Genomic DNA, 23822 nt, shown 5'->3' with positions numbered 1-23822 from the left:
GACAAGTATTAATTTCCTTTAAAATAGACATTACTATAATCTCTAACTGTTAATTATGGAGATAGATATGTAATTGTTTTGTTAACATGCAAAAATGCACTTAAAGTTAATATAATGTACCTGGCTCATCAGTTCCCATTTCATTCCATTTATTAAGAAGTTCTTTTTGCTCACTTACGGGTCGCTGTAAGTCACAAAAACATAAAATGGCAATATGAATTAACCAAAAATCTGAAATATGCCCAGTCAAACCTGAATGAAAAACAAACACCCATTAGAGACTTTTTTATTTCTCAGTTTGTAAGTTCACACTGGCCTGAGGACCTATTCTCTCTACTGCCACAACTACAACCAAGGCATAGATGAAATCCCCAACAATGGCCATGGAGTAATTCTATGTGCAGGCACTCTGCAGCTGCGCAGTATCTTAGGGTTGTCTGGCTGTCAGTTCCTTGTGTTGAGGATTTACTGACCACTCCTTCGAACCTCTCTGCCCAAATGCCAGATTCTTTCTACATGCTGCCAGAATTCTGAAGTGTTAGCTCAGTTTGCACATACAGATAATGCAGAAATATACCTATTCCTCCCCACAACCTTCTCTATTGTCTTGCACAATGAACCACAGCAGCTCTGCTACTCATGAGGACTTCCAGGGAAAAAAGGCAGAGATTATTTGCCCTATAATACATATGCACCTATTTTGGTGTATTTAGATATAAAAACTCTGTAAATGCATACAAAAAAACCAAAACAATGAAACATAGATAACAAAGGGATACCATAAATCCCTAGCCTTTTGCTCCTGGGTTGCCCAATTAACTCTGGCCCTCATTGGCCATGATAGGATGCCATGGTGCTCAATCATCTATGCCAAATGAGTCACAATCTTTGTACATCATGAAAAACAAGATTTGGTTTCCTAACCTTAATTTGTACTTTTTATCAACCTGTTGAAGATTTACCGTTGATAGTTCCTGCTTTGTACAGCTAACTATAATGAATGTAGGACGAATACCAAAGGAGAAAGATGAACCTAGAACTTTATGTTGGTGCTGGCACCTTCAGAGCATAGCCAAAACATACGGATGAAGACACATCTCAACTCTAACTGTGCAATGTGCTTTTCCCTAGAAGATACTATCCCGATATCCATGGGATGTGCAAAGGTAAGCAAATGAGAAATACTGGCATAATCAGGAAACTATGTTTCCAAATATATCAAGATGAAGCTTTTCACAAATAGTAAATTCACATTAGAAAAGAAGTTCAAGACCCAGTACCTTCTGCGCTAATGGGATACTGAGTTCTGTGCACATGCTATTCAGGCTCTTCAGAATTCGCTTCTCCCAGCTTCCCTGAAAGACATGATCACTTAAATCAACACAGAACAGCTCCTTCCCCCTAACCAATTTTTGTTTTAAACATATAGCAGCCTAATCAACAAACACTTTATTAAGGCACATGTATAAATATGACTAAAATATTTTATATCTGCCAAAAAGGTCTGTGGGTTTGGACAATTATTTACATGGTTTGTGAACACAGTAGATCTTTCCATTATACAATGTGAAACTTCTCTACACAGTAAAGTAACAATGTACTAAAAAATTAGATTGCTTATCATAAGTCCTCCAAAAAGTACTTCACAGATACTTCTATGCAGCCTTTTTCCTCCTGATACCTCATTACTTTTTTCAGAAATACTGCTGTCTCAGGGAGGTGAACTGTATAAATAAATGTCTCAATTCAGCCTTTGTGATACACACAGACTGCAAGAAAATCTCCCTTCTCTAACAATATTTCAGGAAACTCCAATTCTTAAAGACTAAGCAGCTCTAGGGATTTGGCAGTATTAGATCTAAAGCACTGCTCAGAAAAGTTTTTATATAAGAGATAAAAATAAAAGTAGACAGTACCCTCAATAAAGAAGAGAACAAGAAGAGCAATCAAATTTCTGTAACAAATATAAGAAACTTTCAATTTTTTGTGATAAATTATTTCCCAACTGTGGATCTGGTCCAACTGAAGTTAATGAAATTGTGTCAATATACATCATCTGGGACTACAATCCTACAGAAACTTATTTTCCCTCATTTCTCTTTCCTGGTATATTTTTTATGTACTGTTAGCCATTTGGGGTCCATACAAACTTACCTGGGTCACCTCCCTGTCTGCCCAAACTAGGCTGGCCATACCCATCCAAGCCCTATTTGCCTCAGGCCACCTTCCTGCCAGCCCAAACTGGCCTGGACACATCTACGCAAGCCCTGAACTGCCCCAGGTCACCTCCTGAACCAGTCTGTCACCCTCCTCCCCCAACATGAAACACTGCAACCAGTTCATGCAAAAGTAGAGTTTTGCTTAGACCTGTTCACATCAGTAATGGTACAGGGGAGTCTTTGGATATGGGTATAAGGCTTGCGGGGGGGGGGAGGGTCTAGATATCTTTGAGAGTTGGTTTTTAGGTTTGGAGTTCTGGGTCATGTGAAGGGAATACAGCTGCTTCTACTCCACTGCATCTCCCTGCAGCTCTGGAGCACAGCATGGGACTGGAGAAAAGGGCTGGGCCCCTGACTTAGTCTCAAGGCAGTCAGGGGGAGGGGTTTGCCGGGTCCTCATCTGGAGCAGTGGAGTCCACCCTGAGCCATACACCATCTCCATGGTGGCAGTGGAGGGGAAGCGGGGAAAGGAGACAGTTAAGCGATGCATGATGGGAAGTCAGACGGTGACACAGCAGCTCCTATCAGTAGATTAAGTGTACAAGCATTTGTTTCCCCAGTAGAAACACTACAGTGCGCTGCTTCTACCTTACTGTAGGTAGCAGATTTTTCTACTATGTGTGCTATTGTTGGTCCAGTAGAAGCCATTTGAATGTTCTTACACCTCAGGTTTCTACGATTCTATCAATAGAATCGCAATGCTTGTAAGCACCCATAGTCTTAATAATTTTATGGGAGAAACTTCACATATAGTTTTAATGTTCTCTACATTTTCTTGGAAGCCTATTCAAACCCCATCCAAATGAATGAAAAGATTCCTACAGACTTCCTTAGGCTTTAGCTGAAGCCCCTTGCTTCAATTTTGAATACAGTTCATATTTTTATTATTTGTCTGCTCTAACCTCCACTGTGAGCTAGCTGGTGTCCATGATCTTAAAAACAAAGAAAAGTTTCTGATGAAAACTACTGCAATTTAAGCTGATGAACAATGAATAAAGTGTGGGAGAACTGAATAACACTGATATAATCAACTTTGTTTTTGTTTTAAATCTACACTCCAGCTTGCATTCATTAGCTAGTTTCTTGTAGGCATATGCTGTTATACAATTGATTCCCTTATACAGTAACAAACTACTCCAAGCACTGGAAAAAACACATTCAATAAAAAATAAGATATCTCTCTCATAAGTCAAGTCACAAATTCATAGACTCATAGCTATAAAGGTTAATTATAATCATCAAGTCTGGCTTCTCATCTAGTGAAGGTTATAAACAGTTTCTGTATCAAGCCCAGAAGTTCCGTCTGAGCTACTGATCTCATTTAGAAAGGCTCCTAGTCTTGATCTTAAAACATCAAGTTTAGATAAACAACCACATGCCTTGGAAATGTTTTGTCCAATGGTTATGACCCTCAGTGATAAAATGTGTACCTTATTTCCAGACCTGAATTTGACAAACTTCCTTCCAACTATCAGTTCTCTTTATGACTTTTTCTGCTATATTACAAATCCACCCTTAGAAATCTGTTCACCGCAGGGATTTACAGACTACAATCAAGTTACCTCTTCATCTTCACTTGAATAGACCAAACCAATAGAGGCCATGGACAGGTGTTACATTTGTACTAGGAGAAAAGCCTTTCCCTACAGCCTTTCAAGAGATTTTTTGCAGAGATCTCCTGCCACACAGGAAGTGGTGTCACATGCTGAAGCACAGAATGCGGTAAGTTTATTGTGGCAAACATTATGTTGGCCAACATTACTAACTGAACCAGTGACCTCTGGAGCTAACACTGCTGAAGCTACACCTTGAGCTCAGTTAGAAACCCTCAAGCTGGCAGAGGGCCATGTGGCTGCACCCTCATCTGCCTGCCCCACCAGACCCTCTCCCTCCCCAGTCATTTACCCTCCAGCTCCAGCCTAGGGCACAGAGCAAGTGGTGACTCCAGCCCAGTAACAGCTGTTGCAGTGACAGCAACTCAAGCCAAAGCCTGGAACTTTGCTGCTGGCACTGGCACTACCAATTTGGAGCCCTACCAGAGCTGGAGCTGGAGAGCGAGAGGTAGGAGCAGCAGCTGCAGGGAAAGTGGGAGAAATGGGAGAGGGGAGTTGACAAGTGGGTGCAGAGGCAGGAGGGAAGGGCAAACAAAAAGGCTCTTCTGGGACTGAGCCATGCACACCCAGGGAGGCGCACACACCCGTATCTGCATGCAGGGCGGGCTAGGGCCGGGGCAGCGCCAGACTCTTCCCAGTGGGGACTGGGCCAGGCGGCAGCAATGGCACTGGGAGGGAGCTACAGGAGGGCTGCAACCCATCCAGAATTTGCCGTAGCCCCCAAACCGCCCTTCCAGCACTGCTGCACCGAGCACAACATGGCCCAGCCCCACCCTCTGGGAACAGCCCGGTGCAGCCCCAGCCTACCCTGCGTGCAGATCTGGGGGCATGTGCGCATAGCAGCAGCACTGGGAAGGGGGGCTAAACTGAGGGAGAGCTCACACATGGCAGCTGCCACTGCTACTGGCTGAGGGTGGCAGCCCAGCGGCCAATCAGGAGAGTGAACTGGAATGGGGGGCAGGGAGATGAGATGCCGCAATGTGCCACGTGGGGCTGGCAGAACCCGGTGCGTCCCTCCCCCGGGTAAGAGGTGAATGTGCCAGGGGAGATGCCACTGTGCCTTGGGGTGTGCTCCATCTCCGCCCGCCTGCAAAGACCTTTCTAAGTACCCCTGGGGATATGTGTACCCCGAGTTGACAACCCCTGACCTAGTACATTGGGCACCTGGTCTGAATTCAGATCAATCAGCAAGGAGACAGGGTAATTAGTAAAAATCTAATCCATTTTTCCAATCAAATCTGGTGTTTAAGTATTGACTGATTTAAAATTGAAAGACATGAGAAGAAAGAAAAAGTGTGGATTGAAAGGCATAAGAAGAACAAAGAAGGACCTATGCTGCTATAAACTAAAAGGAATAAGATGGCCCAAAAGACAAACTGCAGTTAAACATTCCTTTCCTTTAGATGAAAAAGTGCCGTTACTGAAAGCAAATTCAAAAATAATTCCAGGAAAGGCACAACAGCACCAAAAAAAAATACTTTAGACAGCCAGGTGCTCTTAACCATGAACACAAAGTGCTTTTAAGCATGAATCATGTGTGTCCCAGGAGCTGGGGCACAGTGGCAGCAGGAGCACAGCAGCAGTGGTGGGGGCCTGGCAGTAGTAAGCGGAGGAGCTCCCGCAGATGCCGCTAGCGCGGCTGGCAGCAGGGGATGGTGGTGGTGGGGTGGCGAGTGCCAACCAGGGATGGCCAACCACCTGCAGTTGCCGCCAGCAGCATTGGCGGCGAACAGTGGAGATCGTGGACCGCCTGCAGATGCCACTGGCAGTGTCGAAGACAGCATGGTGAGCGGCCACTGCTTTGTTGTAGGGGGTGCATTGCCACACTCAGGGGGTGCACATGCACCTATGTGCACCTCCTATGAATCACACCTGCTCTTAACTGCTACCCAAGCAATAACGGACAGACTGAGACCAACACTGGACACCACCACCTGCATCAAAGATTTCTGTAAGTGGGAAAAATTATTCCTTTAGGACTAAGATCCTGAAAAGGGCTGCTCAGAAGGCTAATTTGGTGAACATTAATTTCCCAACATAGAAAATGGTTCAATGTGAAACAAAATGTCCCCAAAAGAAGCTATTAAGCCACTTCAACAGAAATAGCAAAACTGGGCTTATAAGAAGCAATTACTTTGGGAAGCCCTAGAACTTTTCACGAGCATGCCTGACACTGTGACAATTAATGTATTTATTCAACTCCCCAGATGGAAGCAGAAATGTTTTATACTAGTTTATTTTTCACAGGAATAAACCAATGAAATTGATAATTAATAGATAAGAAAAAGCTTTTTAAAAATTAAAGTACCTGAATTCACCAGAACGCTGATACTCGCGCATATACCTCCCTCCCTCCCTGCCCGCACTTGTGTACCTCTGTGAAGTCCGGGGCAAAGAATTAACTGATAAGGATTGTACAAATTCTTGGGCATCATTGAAAGATACAGATAAATACCCAACATTAAGATTTGGAATGTTTTATTACAAAGGAGGTTCTGCCAGGCAGGTACCAAAAAGAATGGAGCAAATTAGAAAAAAATCAGTTGCCACTGTTAGATAAATCTAGAACTAAACTCTTCACTGTTAACTCCGGAGCCACAAATTTAAGTTATAATTCTAGAGCTTAAGTAGCTCAGAAGACTTGGTCAACTGCCAGGAGGAGTGTTCTTTACCTGATAAAAGCAAACGGAAATGTGCTATAGCTTAGGATACAGAAATTCATTTTAACTCATATTTCACAAGTACTACTTGATGTCTTTTAGTGAACAGGCCAGATCATGGAACACAAAGTGACTCAATGCCCAAGCCACAAATATGAAGGAGGTGTCACAGCAATACACCCTGTTGCTCCTGATGCAACTAACTTGCTCAACCATCAGCATGTAAAATTATAGTTGCTGTTCTGTATCTACACCAGCCATACAAAAGCAGTGGTGAATTCTGAATTTATGGTAATGAATACAACTTGCTCAGACTGGAGGTATTTTGCAGCTGAGTAACGTGCTCAACAATATACCTCAAGTCACTGACAGGAAAAAGTCTTATTTACCGGATACAGACACACACACTAGGAAATGACTATTATTCTCCAGCTGAGAAACAAACTGGAAAAAAGAGCCTCAGAAATTATTCACATCATACACTTCCCTTCCCTTCAACCTGCTTTCCACTCCTGAGAAGCAGTTCTCCTTTTCCAATACAGTATGGAAACTACAGCTTATTGCATAATAACCAGAGAATGAAACTGTGTTGGGCACAGAAAGGGTTTGAACTATTAAATGTTTAGTATCAGGAAAAATTCTTAAATAATGATATTTAACTGAATCTTTCCTCAGGTTTTTGAAGTCTTTTCAAAACTGGTATGATGATACTGTTTTATACTAGTACTTCTTTCCTTGCAGACTGTACATGCTGGCTTTGAAATGAAGGCAGATTTATTACATGCTCAAGAAACTCAAGCACATGCCAGATTGTGACTAAAATAAAAATTATTTTAAACAATATACCTGTACAGTAAAACTTAAATAAGATGTGTATTAGCAATAGTAAGATTTTTCCAGCTGGACAAAATTTAGTAATGGTATCAAAATATACATTTCCAACTTGCATGTCATGGCACAGTAAGGCAGTCAAGGTAAAAAAATTAAAAATTTAAATAACATTTTAGTTCTCACAGAAACAACTTAAAATGTTGCCTGTATCACCTGGGAAAACAAAAATAAACTAGAAAGCTTCAATTTTGTTCATGGGGATATGATTTTTAGGTCAACACAGTTAGCTTACAAAACAGACTAGGTGGATGTATCCTCGCTTTTTAATACTTTTTCATCATTTCTAACATAAAAACTAGTTATTCTAAGGGGTTTCATTCCCACAAGACAGAAAGTATTGTTTCTTTTGTCTGGTAAACAAAACCTAAACTTGTACACTAACAGACCTTACTTTATTGGGGCTATCACTTAAATAGTGACAAACGTGCAAGTATTTTTAGACTGATTAAACACGCTGTCTCCTGCTCAGAGCTTACACCTTAAGGGCCCAATCATACAAAAAGAATGCCTTTGTTCAATTTATACAGGTAGAAATAGATCCAATAAATGCAGAGATATTTGCAGCATTAGGAATTAAAGCATGATCCTACAAAATAAGATCTTTTTCAAAGTGATAACAACCATCAACTAATATTTAAATCAAGGGGAGCTGAAGGCACTGAGCATTTTAGGAGGGACTAGATTAAAATTCCCTTTAAGTTAATAAAAAAACCCCTGCAAAACAATGCCCATTACGATCTATGGGCTTTGAAAAAAGCCCCAAGAATGCTTACCACGTTGCTGGACTAAGACTTACAAGGATCACATCTCAGTAAGTAGATGGGTATTCAACTTAAGTCAGTGATATTGTTTCACTGAATTATTACACGGATTTGTTTTTGCTTTAGTTTTTCAGTTGCTTCCATTTCTTAGCACTACCCTATGGAGTGGGCTGGAGTTTGCATTTTAATCGTATTTTAAGGAAATAAAAGGGGATTGATTCAGGAAATGCGCTCCAATCATAGACAAACAAATGAAAGAAGTCAATTATAGGGTTACCATACATCTGGTTTTTCCCAGACACGTCCTCTTTTTTCTCCCCCTGTGCTGCATCCAGGCTGGTTTTTAAAATAAGAGCAAACGTCCAGGGTTTTTTCCCTCTTCCTCTGCTCTCCCAGGCTGGCTGCTTGGGCCTGGGAGCAGTGGGCAAGGTGATTGGCTGTCAGGGGTCACATGCTCCCTGTGGGGGCCCAGGCAAGCCAGGGAGAGAGAGGGAGAGCGAGCACGAGAGAGCGAGTGTGTGTGTACAACATGGGAGCTGCTTGGGCAGCAGGACTGGTGGGGGGCGGGGGTCTGCAGACTGGGAGTGAGGGGCATCAGCAGAGCTGGGGGGCAGGGGAGGCAGGTTCAGAGTGCGGGAGCACTGGAAGGGCTGGGAGCAGTGGGCTGCAGGTCAGGAGTGAGGGGCAGAGGCAGGGCACAAGTATAATCGTTGCCCCCCTCACAATCATATGTCCCTCCCTCCGCCCCCTCCCAGATGTCCTCTTTTTTGATGCTGGAAATATGGTAACCCTAACTTTCTCATTGATGCTTACTGTAGTCAAGTAGCTATCACATTTTTTAAGCAGAGCTAAAAAACATAAAATATTAAGACTTCTTATAGGGATGCATTTGGTAGCCGTGTTGGTCTGAGACAAAAAGAAATGCAAAACTCTAGAACTCTTGGTTCAGAGATGATACCTTTTATTAGACCAACTAAGAAATCACAAAAAAAATTCTTTTTCTGCAAGCTTTCGGGCTCACACACCCTTCATCAGGCTCAGGGAAAATTAAAGATGGTAAAAAGTCCCCATAGGTAAGAAGTAAACTTCATTTTTGCACATAGGAAGCTGAAGATGGAAATCTGTCCCTCTGGGTCCACAAGAGTCTCTTTGTGAGTTGCTCTTTGCTGTGCAGATCAGGCAGTATTCCTTCCCTGGTGATATCAGATAGCAGAAAGGCAGGGAGGTATAGAAATCTTTCTTGTTGTTCAGCAATGAACGAGAGTTCTAGAGTTTTGCAGGACTCCTTATATATACTTTCAAAACGATGAAATCAATACACATCAGTTTAAGTCTATATACATAGCATTCAGCAGATATCAGAAAAACAATATTCATTTCACTATTAGTAAATGGACTGACCAAACATCATTTTTCTTAAGTGCTGGTTTGTTATTGTATGAGACAAAAGCATTAAGAGCATCTGCTCCATTGTACTATCAACCTAAAACAAAGGACAGTCAAGTAAGATAAGCAAGAACCAGCACTGGAATAAGCAAGAATTTGACAAAATAGATAGAACAAGTTCCTTAATAACTTCTGAAATAATGTTATAGTCAGGAATCTGGTTTTCTGTTTTGTGCAGAAAAACACAGAAAAACCTGGATTTTCCCCTTTAAAGTGGGAAACAGCTGGTAAGGAGCAAGCCATGGGCAGGGGGCAGCAGGAAGGCATGGTCAAGCCTCTGTGGGGCACTGCCCAGCTGTGGAGCTGTGGCTTCACTTTGCCTCTATCAACAGGGGCTGGGGCTGAGTCTGGGGCCCTCTCTCATGCCCAGATCCTGATCCAATGGGAAGGGAGGAAGGGGAGGAGGTGCCAGGCCCCCCTGAGCAGTCAGGCAAGTCCTTCCCGTCACAGCACTAAGACTCCCAGCTGTGCAGTGGGTCTGCCTGACCCCACTACAGCAGTTCAGGCAGAGTGACAGGCTCCCTGAGCCTCCCACCACTCTTCTGCCACTGCAGCCTGAACCTGGCAGGCTCCTCCCTGCTCCTGAGCCAGGCCTTCCCCAGCTCACCCTGGGAGAAAGGGATCTGGTTCCAGGAAGGCAACCTCCTCCCAGTATGCTGCGTCCTTACCCCTCTCACACATGGCACTGGGGCCACTCCAGGCCTAAGACAAGGCTCAGCATGTAGTTAGCTGAGCCTGAGGAAGCAGCATAGCAGCTGGAGTGGGCAGCACTGGGTCTGAGGGATTGATGCCAGCCCCTCACATGATGAGTGCAGCCCCAGGGCATTCCTAGAAGGCGGTGGCACAGCAATGATTGTGGGGGCAGCATTAGGGCTGCAACAGCAGCAGGCAGAAGGCTTCTCACCATGCCAGTCATGGCAACTTGGCTGGCATGGGGCTCCTGGTGGTGGCAGTACTGAGACTTCCCACTCCACTGCTTCTGAGTTGGGTCCTGCCCACTGGGCTGTGGAGGCAGTTCCTGCCTGATGCTGGTCTGGGCCAGCTGCAGCCCCATACTCCACTGTCAGCACAGTATCTGGGGGAACACAGCCCCCCCATATCCCCATGATGTGTTGCCAGTGGTACGACCTATGACCACATATCCCCTGGCTCACAGACACTCCTCCACTTCCCCACACACCAGGGGCCCGGAGGCAGCTGGGGGCCTCCTCCAGCTGGGCTGGGTGGGACAAAGGGCTGTGGGTTGGGAGTGAGGAACACCAGCAGGGCCAGGAAGCTGCAGGCCGGAAGTGAGGGGCATTGGCATGACCAGGGTGACAGATGGGGACTCTTGGGTCAGGAGTGAGGGGCACTGGCAGGGCTGGATGCTGTGGCTTGGGAGTAAAGGGCAATGGGAGGGGCAGGGGCAATGGCACTGGCATAAAAGGGCTGCTCAGCACCACAAAGCAGCAAAAGGGACAGATGCAGCTGGACCTGTTTCCTGATGAGCGAAGGGGGCAGGGGGAGCTCTGACTGTCCGTGACAAAAAAAAACAAAATCAAATGTCAAAACATGTAGGTATTTAGAATTTATTTTATTATTAATGACTGAGGCACTGGTAGGCTTTCAATTTACTTTAAAATTGTAAATATATCAATAAAACATTGTGTTCAACTGATACCTATATAGTGGTGTTGCATTTTAACCGCAGAAATATGTGGATTTTGGAGGGGTTTTAAATCAGATAGTTTTGGATTTTTTTTCTTAATCAGAGAAAACCAGGCCAAGGTCCTAATACACTCTAAGGCAAGGTCTGTGACAAACTTGGTCATAATACACTCCAAGGCAGGCCTGAATCAAATACACTAGTATTCTTAGCTCAACAGGAGAGTGATTTGAGAGAAGAGTGTTGCATATTCTTTAGAGTGGACTATTTTTCCAATTGAATTTACTGGTGACAGCCCAGTAAACAACTGAAGTCACATATTCTCTCTCCTTCTCTCAATAGTCAAGATTTATCTGTCTACGACCAATTCTCTCTCCCCTACACACTTCCTTAGCTCCTCCAATTCTAGACTTCTACTCACACCTGTCAAACTCCTTTTTTCATTTCTCAATTTCACTTCTTTTCTAGACCCCACTATCTGTGATGGTCTCTATGCCTCTCTTCAACCCCCACCTCATTAGCAATATATATCCCTAAGCTTCAAGATACAACAAATCTTACTTAGCGAGACATGCTATTTCCCATAAGTCTCTATTTTGCAACTTCTAATAGCCACTGTACTGTATCCCACCCTGGTTCAACAATATCTGCAAATGCTGCCATTATGAAATATCATACATATGTATTTTTATTAGACTCTTAAGTAACTAAAATGTTATGTTATTTTTTAAAGTGTATACAAATCTAAATAATGAAATTGTCCCAGAGAAATCTGCTTAATAAAAACTTAAGAAACTCTTATGGAAAAACAGTCAAATTGAAAACAACCAACCTGTGCCTTCCTCATATAAGCTAACGGTTCCTTCATTTGCTCAGGGGGAGCTGCTGGATGACAGGGAGAAGGGAACCTTGAAAGAAAAGTTTTAAATGTTCAAATTATTATTTGAATTCATTAACGTCTCTTGCTCTTCAGGGAAATATAAATATTATTTTTTCTCATCTTTTTTAATCATGTTTAGAAACAGTATAACAACATATACAGCAGCCATTTTAAACCCCTGATCAGACTTTAAACTTAAAAAAATGTTATCAATTAGCAAATGCCCATAATTTATCTGCATACTCTTAATCCAGGAAAAAAAACACTTAACAACATCACAGATTTCAGTCATGATTGAACTATGCCTACTTTTTGTTTTTCAGAGAGGACCATAAATAATAATGTTGTGTATGGCAATACAAACTTGAAGAACAGGAAAGCATCACATAAAAACATACTCTTCTTATCCTCTGAAGTATCACAGATGTATAATAAAAATGCAAAATAAATATTCGAAGCTTTAGCCAAGAATGTTAATATAAAATTGAAAGTTCAAAAGAAGTTGCCAGATTTCAAGTATTTAAAACAAATCAAACAACTTTATCATTAAAATCACTTCAGAATTAATCTTTATAGCCATTTGGAATTTTTTCCTTTTCAGGAAATAATATTTCTTCAATAAAATCATTCATTAACTTAATAAGCTTACACTTCAAATAGTTATTGAACATATATACAAGTAGCCAGTAAAGCTTCAGGGAATTTATCTAACTGATCTGGAATCTTCAGCTATGAAATGCATAACAGTAAAACACAAAAGCTGAAAGAAGAGCATCTAGTTGGAATAAAGAACACAAAATGTAAGTTACAAATACCAAGGAACATACTGAAGAAATAGGATGAACGATCAAATCCTGAAAATGCATTAGTAAAGTAATAAAAAGTTAAAATGTAAAGGTATTAAAGAATTTGGGTTTGGATAGGGATGATCCTGCCATGGGCAGGAAGCTGGACTAGGATGACCTCTGGAGGCCCCTTACAGCCCTACTTCTAGACAATTCTATGAAATGCTTTCTAAAGATGAGAAAAATAGCCCCAAAAATAACTCAATTAATAAAACTTGGAAAAAAATCAAGTGACGATACCAAATCAACTGAACAGAATGCAAGGTATGTTCAAATGGAATGCAAGCAAAAAACATTGAATAAGAAACTAGTGTTGTCCCCGTGGAGAAATACCTACAGATTTACTATAACTTTTATCATGACTTCAATGAAGGCAAGAACACTGAAGTTCTAGGACACAAGTCATGTTTCTACTTCTGTGTCCCTTATCTGTATTATCATAGTGCCTTGACAGCTGAAACAAGACAGACAAGATTTCAAGATGCTACAGAATGATATTGGTTGGGAACCAATTCACAGCTGCTGAGGGTGAGAGAAGCCCACTGTTCACACATACCAGGTAGAACAGTCACCTTTCAGGTCTTGAAGTGCTATGGCTCTGACACCAGGGAGCAGGGATAAGTACTCAGTCCAGCATACCTCGTTGGAGTAAGTGATGGTGGGGAGTGCTTGCACCCATGCTTGAAAGGGTATGCTGAAGTAGATGAGTGAGGTGCATGAGGACACAGCTGGTGGTTACAAAGATAGCTTTTAAAGAAGAAGCAGTAGAAAGGGAACTCATTGATAAAAAGTGCCAACAAAAGGTAAAACAAGGTGGCAGCAGAATTTTGGCTGTGGAACAATACAGCATGGGATGCTTGGAGAGACAACCAGGCCTATATCATGGTAAGCTTGGTGCCAACAGGTAGCACAAACTCTGTGAAGCAGTTCAAAAGAGTACTTGGTTTTCCAGGTATTATTTTAATCATTCCAGCCAGCTTTAAACCAGTTAAACAGGCTTCTGTGCATGGCCATTTCATATTTAAACTGCATTGAAGCCAGTCTAAGTGTTATATGTGTCCACATCCAAAATGGCACTGAGGTGACTTCTAAATGATTAAGTCTCCAAGCATTACCTTACTTCATACAGTCAATGAACCTACTTTTGTAAAACACCATCTTAGCAAAGCGGAGAAGACCCCATTCTCCTTTTGCCCAGGACTTTATTAAGTAGGGCATTTGCCTGGGAAATGGGAGACCTGGGTTAAAAACATTTCCCACCCCCACCAGGTTTTGAACCCATAATTCCACTTCCCAGAAAAGTGCCTTAAGCCCCAAGCTATGAACTAATAAAACAAATCACAATGTTAATAAAGAACTAAGTTTTAAAAAGTTAATTTCATGAGATGTTTTCAAGTGTTTATTTGCTGTCCTTGGCTCTTTTTTTTTAAATGAACTGAAAAAGAAACACTGGATCAGAAACACATTAAATACTCCTCACATGACAGGCACATTAATGGATAACACTAACATACTACACTCAGATAAGAACACATGATTCAAAATAAAACTTTACGCATAAAACCTTTATTATAAAAATAATGACTAGAAAACTCACACATTGAGTTCACTGTAAACAGCATTCTGAAGCTTCTTTTCCCATCCTGTTAAAATAATAATAATTATACAATCATATTGGTGTTCACTCCTGAAACAATTTTGACCTTGTTACGTAATGCATGAATGAAGGGGGCGTTTTAAAAACCACTCAAGTTTGTTGTGCTTCTTTCAAATTAGCATCTACTTAAGTTCTCTCCATCTTTTTCAAGCTATGCCCAAGTCATAAGTGAAAGAAAAACTACATTTAGAGACTGCTGAAGAGTGAAGACCAAAGTTAAAGGTTGCTCCTACAGAAATCATATGCTGTCAAATAACACTAAACACTCTTTTATCTTAACCTTAAATATTACAACATACTACCCTATCTTGACTATACATCATTGGAACCAATGCTGACAGACATAGGATTAGGTATGTTTCCAGTTCAGCACATGCTAAAGTACTTCGCATGAATTTGGGAATAAGGACCTAATAATGCCTCAAAAGTTGGATCCTTATATCTCCTGGGAGTCTTAATTACGCCACTGGGATTTGGTTTGCAGTGGCCTAATTAAGATGGGATGAAAGACGTAATCGTCCTGGATGCCAATAGGGACAGGGGACGAAAACAAAACCCAGCTTTTTCTGTTACCCCTGTACACAGCAGCTGCCCAGGCACCTGACCACATTCTTACACTGCTGACACTTTGTGCCTCTGATAACCTCTTTGCATTACCTGGAGTAAATGACAGGACTGGGCAAGGGCTGGACAACTGTGCACCAATACGGTGCATCTAGATGAGATACTGCAATGTCATAGAGACATATCCAAGATAGCTTTGAAGACAGCTGAGGTAACAACAGCAATGTATTTAGTGCAGAATTCTGCCCAGGCTAATTAGCCATGCAGAGAAACAAACCATCTATTTTTTGAGGAAATGCAGGAGTTTCTCTTTCTCTGTCTTCACATACATATACATATGGGTGTACAGTGAGGTGAGGGCAGCACAGCAACCGGACTCTGCTTCCTCGCAGCCCCCATGATGGTGGCAGCTCACTCTGCCTGGCTACTAAAGAGGCACCAATATTTCAGTTAGCACCGATAAAATGAAAATTGACATTATCGACAATCAGCTTCTTTTGGCTGATGTAGCCGATAACACCACCAAAAAATGCTGCATACATGCACGCAGTCTCAGCATGCACATGGCTAGGAATGCAGCCCAGCAGCTTGGAAAGCAGCATTTGGCTGGTAAGTCTGTGTGGGAAAGAAGGAGCATGGGTGGGGCAGATTGAGGGCCTCACAGTAAGGGAGGGAGTGGGGCTGGGGCAAGAGCAGGAGTCAGGACAAAGCAGGGTGACTCCCCACTGCTGCGCAACCCCCCCAGAAAAGACTTGGGGGCCACATGCCCCCTGATATTCATGGGGCGAAGGCAAGCTGCCTGCTACGGGCTTGGAGCCAGGGGCTGCACCCGCCCTTTCCAAGTGAGAGGGCTAGGCGGGGCTGTGCTCAAGGTGAGTGGGGACAGGATGGGCGGTAGCACTGGGAGGGGTGGCTATGGGGGGCTATGGAAAATTTTGGGGTGGCCGTAGCTTACCTACATAGCCCCCCTCCCAGTGCCACTGCTGTCTACCCTGGCCTAAGAGCAGCCCTGGCTCAGCTCCCGCACTGGGAAGAAGCTGGCTCAGCCCCTGGGTTTGAGACTGCAGGGCAGCCCGCCCCCACCCCACACACAAAACTGGGGGGGTGGGAACATGCTCCCCATGCCTCCTGCAGTGCTGCACATAGCAGCAGGAAGCCACTCCCCCTCCTCACTCCTCCACATCCTGTGGATGAGCTGCCCGTGGCTCCTTCCCACACCCCATCCTGCCCTGGCTGGGGAGCGCCTGCCCCTGACCTAGCCTCATTACTTCCCTCGCTGTGGGAATGTCTATCTGCTGCCCTACACTCCTTAACCCCCAACAAATTTACCAGCCGGACACTGCTCTCCAAGCTGCTGGGCTGCATATCGGCTATCAAAACAGTATTGGCTGATATGGCTGGTTAATAATTGGCCATCGGTATCAGTAAAAAAAAAAATCTTTGTCAGTGCATCCCTACTGCCTACCATTGCCGGCAGCTCGGCAACTGCAGGACCCAGCCCTGTTGCCCAGGCACCCTGGCCCGTCCACCACTCACTGCCCACCAGAGGCACTGGATGGAGTGGGCGAGAAGGGTCTCCATGGAGATCAGCCCGGGACCTTTGCAGGCAGGTCACCTTCAGCCAGCAGGATGGGATGAGGCCGTGGGTGAGCAGGGAGCAGCGCCCCAGAGTGGGACAGCAGGGTGAGGGCCAAGATCACAAGGCGATGACAACACAGACCTAGGGTGCAGGATACAGCCCCCACACATGCAGGGAGCAGGTTGCAGTTCTGCCCCAGTCCTGTGCTGTCACCCACGCCATGATTTTGGCCCCTGCCTGTCCATTCCACTCCCAGGCACCACCCCTCAACCACCTGCAGCCCCCTCCCATCTGCCCAGCCAAGTACACCCTGCCCACAGGGGTCCTGAGCTAGTCTCTACAGAGACCCCACATGCCCACCCACTCTGTCCAGTGCCCCCAGGAGCAGGCATGGGGCAGACAGGCCTGGGGCCCGATATGATCAATTACCATTCCCCCCTGACAGGTCAGCACTCCCTACCCCCCACATCAGCCCACAACATGTCACCAAAACGCCTTAAGTGGCCCTACAGCCCAAATAATTGCCCACCCATACCTTAAATTATTATTTATATTATTTTCTTTGTGACAATCCTTAAACTGCCCTGAACTATAGCTACTAACTTTCTCTAATTATCAAATTTTATGGCCTTTAAAATTTCATTAAACACTTCTTTCAACCATAATCTGCTGAGAAGCAGCACCATGCTAGCACAGCTAAATGCTTCTCTCTGGGTATCTCTCCACAGAACTGCATTGTGCCATCTATATAGTAAGTGGAAGGTAATGTAACAGAAGTTACAGATCGACAATAATATGAGGAGTTAGGTGTGTGATGTATGCTCCTCCCTCCTCACATATACAAATAATTAGAAAAGGGCACTGCAATCTGCGATTTATACTGCATTTAATACTATGGGGATGATGATTTAAGTTTATGTATGCATGACTTCATTCTTGGCCACCTTCTGATTGAATTAATGAAACAGCTGAATTTAAAATTAAAACAAAATGTCCTATTTTGTTTTTGTGCATTTAATTAAAATAACTTAATAGAAAGAAGACAAGTCTAAGATTGTCAAGCACTGAATTGTCATATTCTAGAACTACAGAATATTGCATCTCTATTTATTTATCAAAGAATTTATTTCTCAATAAAAAAACAAAACAAACCTGATTCTTTCAGAAATTCCTTAATATCTTCTTTTAGTGATTCAAGTTTAATTTCTGGCTTGTGTAGACTAACCTAACGAAGTAGAACAAAAGCAAAGAGGCAAATAAGCATTTATAATTGTTAGTGCGAAACATGCTTAGTAGTACACGCAGAAACAGATCCACAAGAGAAGCCAATTGTAACTTTTAGGAATCCTTTCCATATATTTTATAGATTTAAGACATAAAATCTCAGCAATAGTTCTGAATTTAAATGGTAATAAGAGATCTTGTTTTACAGACATTTAACACATTAATTGTGAACTCGGATACAATAAAAAGGAAAAAATGAATAAGGAGACTTACAAGCACTGAAAATACGAGGGAGAAAAATAGATTTCACCTTTGGAAATGGAACAGCTTAAGGTATAATATCTTCAACGACAATTTCATGAAAGTATAACTTCCAAACAGAAAAAAAGAAGTTAGAACAGGCCCTTGTCCAGGCTAAACAGACTGTTAGGAGCAAGTGCAGCTTTCTACCAGGGCTGGTCTGAGCTTATCAGTTTAACTCCAGGCACTGTAAATTAAACCAGTACAAGCCACCAGTCTTAAGGATGTGTAACAAGTACTAGGACTATGTGAAACGGGTGCATTTCAATTTGGTTTCGGATTCAGCTGTTTTGAAGGACAGTGATTAGTTTTGATGTTGCAGATCACTGCCCTGTTTCGTTTTGGCTGAATCTCCTTTGAATCTGTTTCAAACAAGGGAAGGTTCGCACAGCCCTACTGCTCAGCTGGGAGGGGCTTGGGGCTGGGGGCTGCAGGGCCCCAGAGGGGAGCAGGATGGAGCCACGGGTGACCCATCTGGAGAAGGAAGGCCGCTGTCCTCTGTGCAGGCGAAGAGGCCCTTGCGTAGATCTCTGATCCCCATCACGCTGGGTTGCGGGGCAGAGATGCACCGCAGGAGCGGGGAGCAAGCCTTCTGATCCCTGCCGCGTGACTTGGCTCCACAGGGAGCAGAGGTACAGGGCTGCACAGGGTGGGCAGCAGCGAGGAGACCCCAGTGCAGATTTCTGCTCCCTGCGGAGCCAGGTCATGCGGTAGGGATTGCCCAGCACCTGATTTGATTCCTCAGCCACCAGTTTAATTCCCCCAGCTCTTCCCAGGGAGGCACAGGCTAGGTTTCAGCAGGCTGCCACTGCAGGCTGGGGCCAGTGGCAGCACCGCAGTCTTCCTGGTATGGACTGCACCGAGCAGCTGCCTGCAGCAGAAGCCTGCTGAAACCCTGTGTGCAGATTGGGGGCCTGAATCCCCTGGGAAGAGCTGAGAAAATGACCACAGAGCTGGAGGAAGCGATCAGACAGCTGGGGAATCAAATCAGATGTCAGTATCAGAGCAGTCCTTCCTTCTCCCCCCACTTCTTAGTTTTTATTTCCCTGCAAACCCACCTCCAAAATCTGAAATTCTCCAAAACACTTCTGGAATGTTTCGGAGCCTTCTGATTTGTTTCGGAGCTGTTTCAGAGCCTTCCATTTTGATTTGGATTCGGTGTCTCAGGCACCAAAATGGCCCAACACCTCCAAAATGAAACACCTGCCAAAATTTCATACAGCCCTAACAGGTACCACCTCCAGGGGCAGCCATGAAGCACCTGGACTCTCTGCAACCCTTACTCTCTGTGGTCAATCACCCCTTCTGTTGCCCACCATGCTTGATGACATTTGTTATTATTTAAAGGAGGCTGCTCCACAGCTTCCCAGGTGCCTGGGCTTATATCCTCCATAAGCTCAGCCCTCCTTCTGAGACGTCTGCAATCAGCTTAGACCATACCTGTAGGCTGCTGCAGCCATAGCCTGTCTGCTCTTAAAGTGGCAGGAACATCAAGCCTCCTGTCACAGGATGAAATAGGCCTCAAACTAAGCCTAGCTCATATCATCTTGAATTTAAAAGCTAGAGCCAAGTCCTATCCAAATTACCATATTTACTCAAATATAAGACAACCCTAAGTATAAGATATCCCTCAGTAATTAGATATTATATATGAAAAACTTATAAATTTGATATAAGTTTCCAGATATAGAATCTAATTATTGGAGGTTTTATCTTGAATTTGTCCCCTTCCCACTGCTACAACAGGGCAAATAAATCTGGGGGATCAGATACCCCTCTGCTCCCCAGTCACTGGTAGGTGTTGTAGGGTCTTGGCACCCTCTTTGTGGGTACCTTGCCCCCCAGCAACATCAGGGTGTGACCCAGTCTTGGTGCTGCCTAGATGGTCCGGGCACTGTCCCTTCTCTCCTGCCACGTCTTTGATGTTGTTGGGGAGGCAGTTCCCTGTTGGCAACCCGAGGGGGGGGGGCTCGTCTTTGGTGTGTCTTTGTGGGGCTCCAAATCTCCCCTTTACCCCACCCCTACCACATTCTTGGCCTGGGTAGACACTGCTCTGCAGATGTCTCCCACCTTGGAAAGAATGGGCCTTACTGACTGTCAATCTTTGGGGGTCCACCCCTTATCTCTGGGTCGGCTTCCCCTCTTCAGGAGAACTAAACTTTCCCCACCCAGGGCCAATGGTAACTTAACTGAATGTCTGGCTCATGCCGGCAGAGCTCCCAAGATTCCCTCTCTCAGGGCCCTTGATCCTCTGGGGATACTCATCCGACCCCTTTCCTCCTAGTAGACATGGGTACAGGCAATCATCCTGTGGTCAGCCTCTACCCATTCCCCCAGTGTCATCTCCTTGGGGCCCGGCTGACCTGTAGTCCAGTCACACTGGTCCTTCCAGTCAGCAACCCCTCCTTCCTCCTTTTCGGGGCTTATGACCCCCCAAGCTCTGCCTGCGGGTGCCTGCAAGCTGGAGGAGGTGTCCCCAACTACAATGCCCAAGCCCCTGGTTGGAGCCTTGTGGCTCCCTGGAAGCATTCCACATAGAGGTTGCCCCTCCATGGGGCTCCCTTGGTCCTGCCAGTCCCCGAGACCGCCTTCTTCCTCCCTGGTCAAGTTCCTTTGACAGGCGCCCGGCTCCTTGCCAAGGCAGCTAGAGTTGGAGCCCGCCAGCTCCACAGCTGGTGTTCCACTCCCGGCTTCCCAGCTTCTCCCCAGCTGTTTTCCCCGCCGTCTTTTGAGCAGCCCACGCTGCTCAGAAGCCACGCCCCCAGCCTTCACTGATACGCAGGCTCAGGCAGTTGTGGAACTGCCGAGCCTGCGCCTGCATTTCCTCCCAGCTGCTGCTCGCCCCGGCTCCTAAGTTCCGGGACGCGTTGGTCAGGGGTGTGGGTGTCTTCGGGGGGCTTCAGTCTTCCCGCTCACCCCCCGCAACTTCTTCCCCCTGTAGTCCCTTCCCTCCTCCTTACTGTCATTCTCTGCTCTCCCTAAGCACATACAAGTGAGGAACAAATTTGAAACCACCAACCTTGAAATAAACATAGCTCTAGCAATTTGCATATAATACCCAGAGACTCAGTTCATCCAGAATTGATGTAGTTTACCTTTTTTGAAACTGCTGCAAGTTTTGGCACAGGTATTCCATAAACACACTTCTAAGCAGCACTTAGAGAGTACCTACTTAAACAGCACTTTTAAGTACCTACTTGGAGGGTACAAGTTTTTATACCTGAAAAATATGTCATAAATTCACACACACATACACCCCTACCTATATCTCTACAGACCTGCCTTATGACCACTATGATGAATTTGACAGTCCAGCAGTCACCTTTACTGTTATATCATTCTCATCCCTGTTACAATGACCATACCATGCTCCCACATACCCATGTGTCCATATGCCTGCTACCACTTTTAGCCAACGCAATCATGCAAAGGGCTGCCTCCGCAACACCTTCCATCCTCCCTCCCCATACCTCCTTCCCAACTCCCCTTCCTGATTTCCCAGTCCTTTCACTCAGCATTATAATCATCACCACTGTCTTGGTCATCTCTATTGTCAACATCATATCACTGGCCAATTGTTTTATAAGGACAAAAATAATAGCTTGATGATAAGAAGATGATTTGTCAGAAATCTCTCTAATTTTTGGAGCCTCTGAAACATTCTTCTACCACGGCTGATGAAATCTTATACTGGACATTTGCATTACAGAAAAGAACTCCTGGCTTGAAACAGCTTCACACTGACACTGGAGTACACTGAAAGACTGAAAAGTAGATGGCTGACACTAACAGAATGGCTTCAGGCAACCAAGAAACAGCTGCTTTAAAATATAACTGCATGCTGTGTTCTACACAACAGCTGTGAGAGCATGAGACGGCCTACCTGAGGCCTGGGAGCTGGAGATTCAGACTTTCAGGATGCTTTAAGCTGCCAGATGCCACCAAATAGCAACCATCACCTTATCAGGGATGCCCTGCACACCTAATTCTGAGGAAAGGGCATGGCACCAATGGGCTGCATCAGGAATGTTTCTCCTGTAAGACAGTCGTTTTGCACCCCCTGCATGCTGTTGTGGTTTTAAATAGAATGATGTATGCCAATCAACTGGAGTGCTGCTTGCAAGAAGTCTTGTTCATGTTTTGTCTGCTTTCAATTTTGAGCATTGTGAACCTTTGGTTTAATTGTACGTCCAATGTGAATGCACCAGCCTAAGCCAGTTAGTTACTTCTATAAAAAGAGTTTGTACGTTGGGCAGTTGTTGTTGTTTTTTTATTTTAAATATCATTCAACTTGTTGTTTACAGGGATGGCTATTTCAGGTGCCTGGATCTATACATCTAGCTGAAGGTTCACTGACTGACTATTTGTGTGGCTTGCTGCATGCATCTTGTAATCTTTTTTAGACATGTATGAATTTTATGAATTGGAAGACTTTGGCTGCTGGGCCAAAATTGACACAAAAATTCATATTAAATAAAAATGAATAAGATCCTTCATTCCCACCCCCTCATAACTCTCAAATTTGTTAGATATTGGCCAGTTGCTTGAAGGTTTGAAGGTCAGAGGAACTAAACCTGTAAAGTGAGAAAGATATCAAGCAGAAGAAGCAGATACTGTTCACTTTCCATGGTGGCAAAGGTTGGGGTTTTTTTACTTAGTCATTGTGTGATGCCACTCTCCAATCAGTATTAGGAGACTCAGGAGGCTGTCCTTTTTCTACCTTTCCTCCCATATGCTTTGGAAGCAGAATTGATAGAACCTCAGTGAGCCAGAGAGAGATTATGGGCATCTGGCTGATTGCTACTCTCGTTAACTAGGTAGGCTGAACAGGGAAGTGGTGATGAGACAAGATTGAAAATTAACAGCACAATTCAAATATTGTAAGGAAGGCAGTAATATAGTGAACCTGCTGAGCTTGACCGAGGAATGCTTGAAGAAGAGTAAGGCAGTCACTAACATAACAGACCCTCCAAATTCATGCAATAAAACAGCAAGGAAGATGCATATTACTGAAGGCTAAGGCAGAACCCAGGAAGATACACATTTGCAACTATTTAGCAGAATGACACTGCCTACCTACCACTCTGTGAGACTGGAAGGACATAGCCCATCTTCAGAAACCAGAAGAAAGCAATATTCCCTAGCCAAAAAGAACAAGACTTTTTGTATTTAAAATTCTATTTGATATTGCCTGGGGACATGGTTAAAGTTTGCTGTGCTAGTAATGCTGTTATGCAATCACTATTTGGCATTCTGGAAACGAACATGGTTGGGACATTGTAAACTGCACTTTGTGAGGATGTTACCTACATGTTGTTTACATATTGCTACGTTTCAGCAGATTGGAAAACACATATTAAAGATATTACTGATACAGAAAAGTATTTCTAAGATTTATGCTAATAAAAAAGCCTCCCTGATGGATGTTCTTCTAAGGAAAAAAAAAGCTTGATGAGATTTGTACTGGTAGCAGATATGCATTGATGAACTGAATTAATTTCCTGTACGATCAAAAAGCACCATGTACTTTATAATCAA

The 23822-nt window shown here is 44.0% G+C and overlaps 1 protein-coding gene across 3 annotated transcripts in view; it reads right to left on the bottom strand.

Moving 5' to 3' along the window:
* TBC1D19 (TBC1 domain family member 19) overlaps positions 1-23822 on the bottom strand; it is a 113554-nt gene that overhangs the window by 75324 nt on the left and 14408 nt on the right. For 2 of the 3 annotated variants that reach the window (XM_090035728.1, XM_090035727.1), the window contains exons 2-6: positions 17913-17985; positions 14558-14603; positions 12068-12143; positions 1281-1355; positions 121-184 (exon numbers count right to left, since the gene is read on the bottom strand). In XM_090035728.1, the coding sequence (XP_089891854.1) occupies positions 121-184; positions 1281-1355; positions 12068-12143; positions 14558-14603; positions 17913-17985 (334 nt within the window). The remainder of the gene's footprint in view (positions 1-120; positions 185-1280; positions 1356-12067; positions 12144-14557; positions 14604-17912; positions 17986-23822) is intronic. The other variant, XM_090035729.1, reaches the window with a different exon arrangement.

This window comes from Crocodylus siamensis, chromosome 2 (assembly GCF_052110815.1).
Source record: "Crocodylus siamensis isolate JL-2025a chromosome 2, ASM5211081v1, whole genome shotgun sequence".
Classification (NCBI taxonomy): Eukaryota; Metazoa; Chordata; order Crocodylia; family Crocodylidae; genus Crocodylus; species Crocodylus siamensis.
Note: the sequence above shows the minus strand (reverse complement) of the source record. Positions and strands in the feature narration are given on the sequence as shown.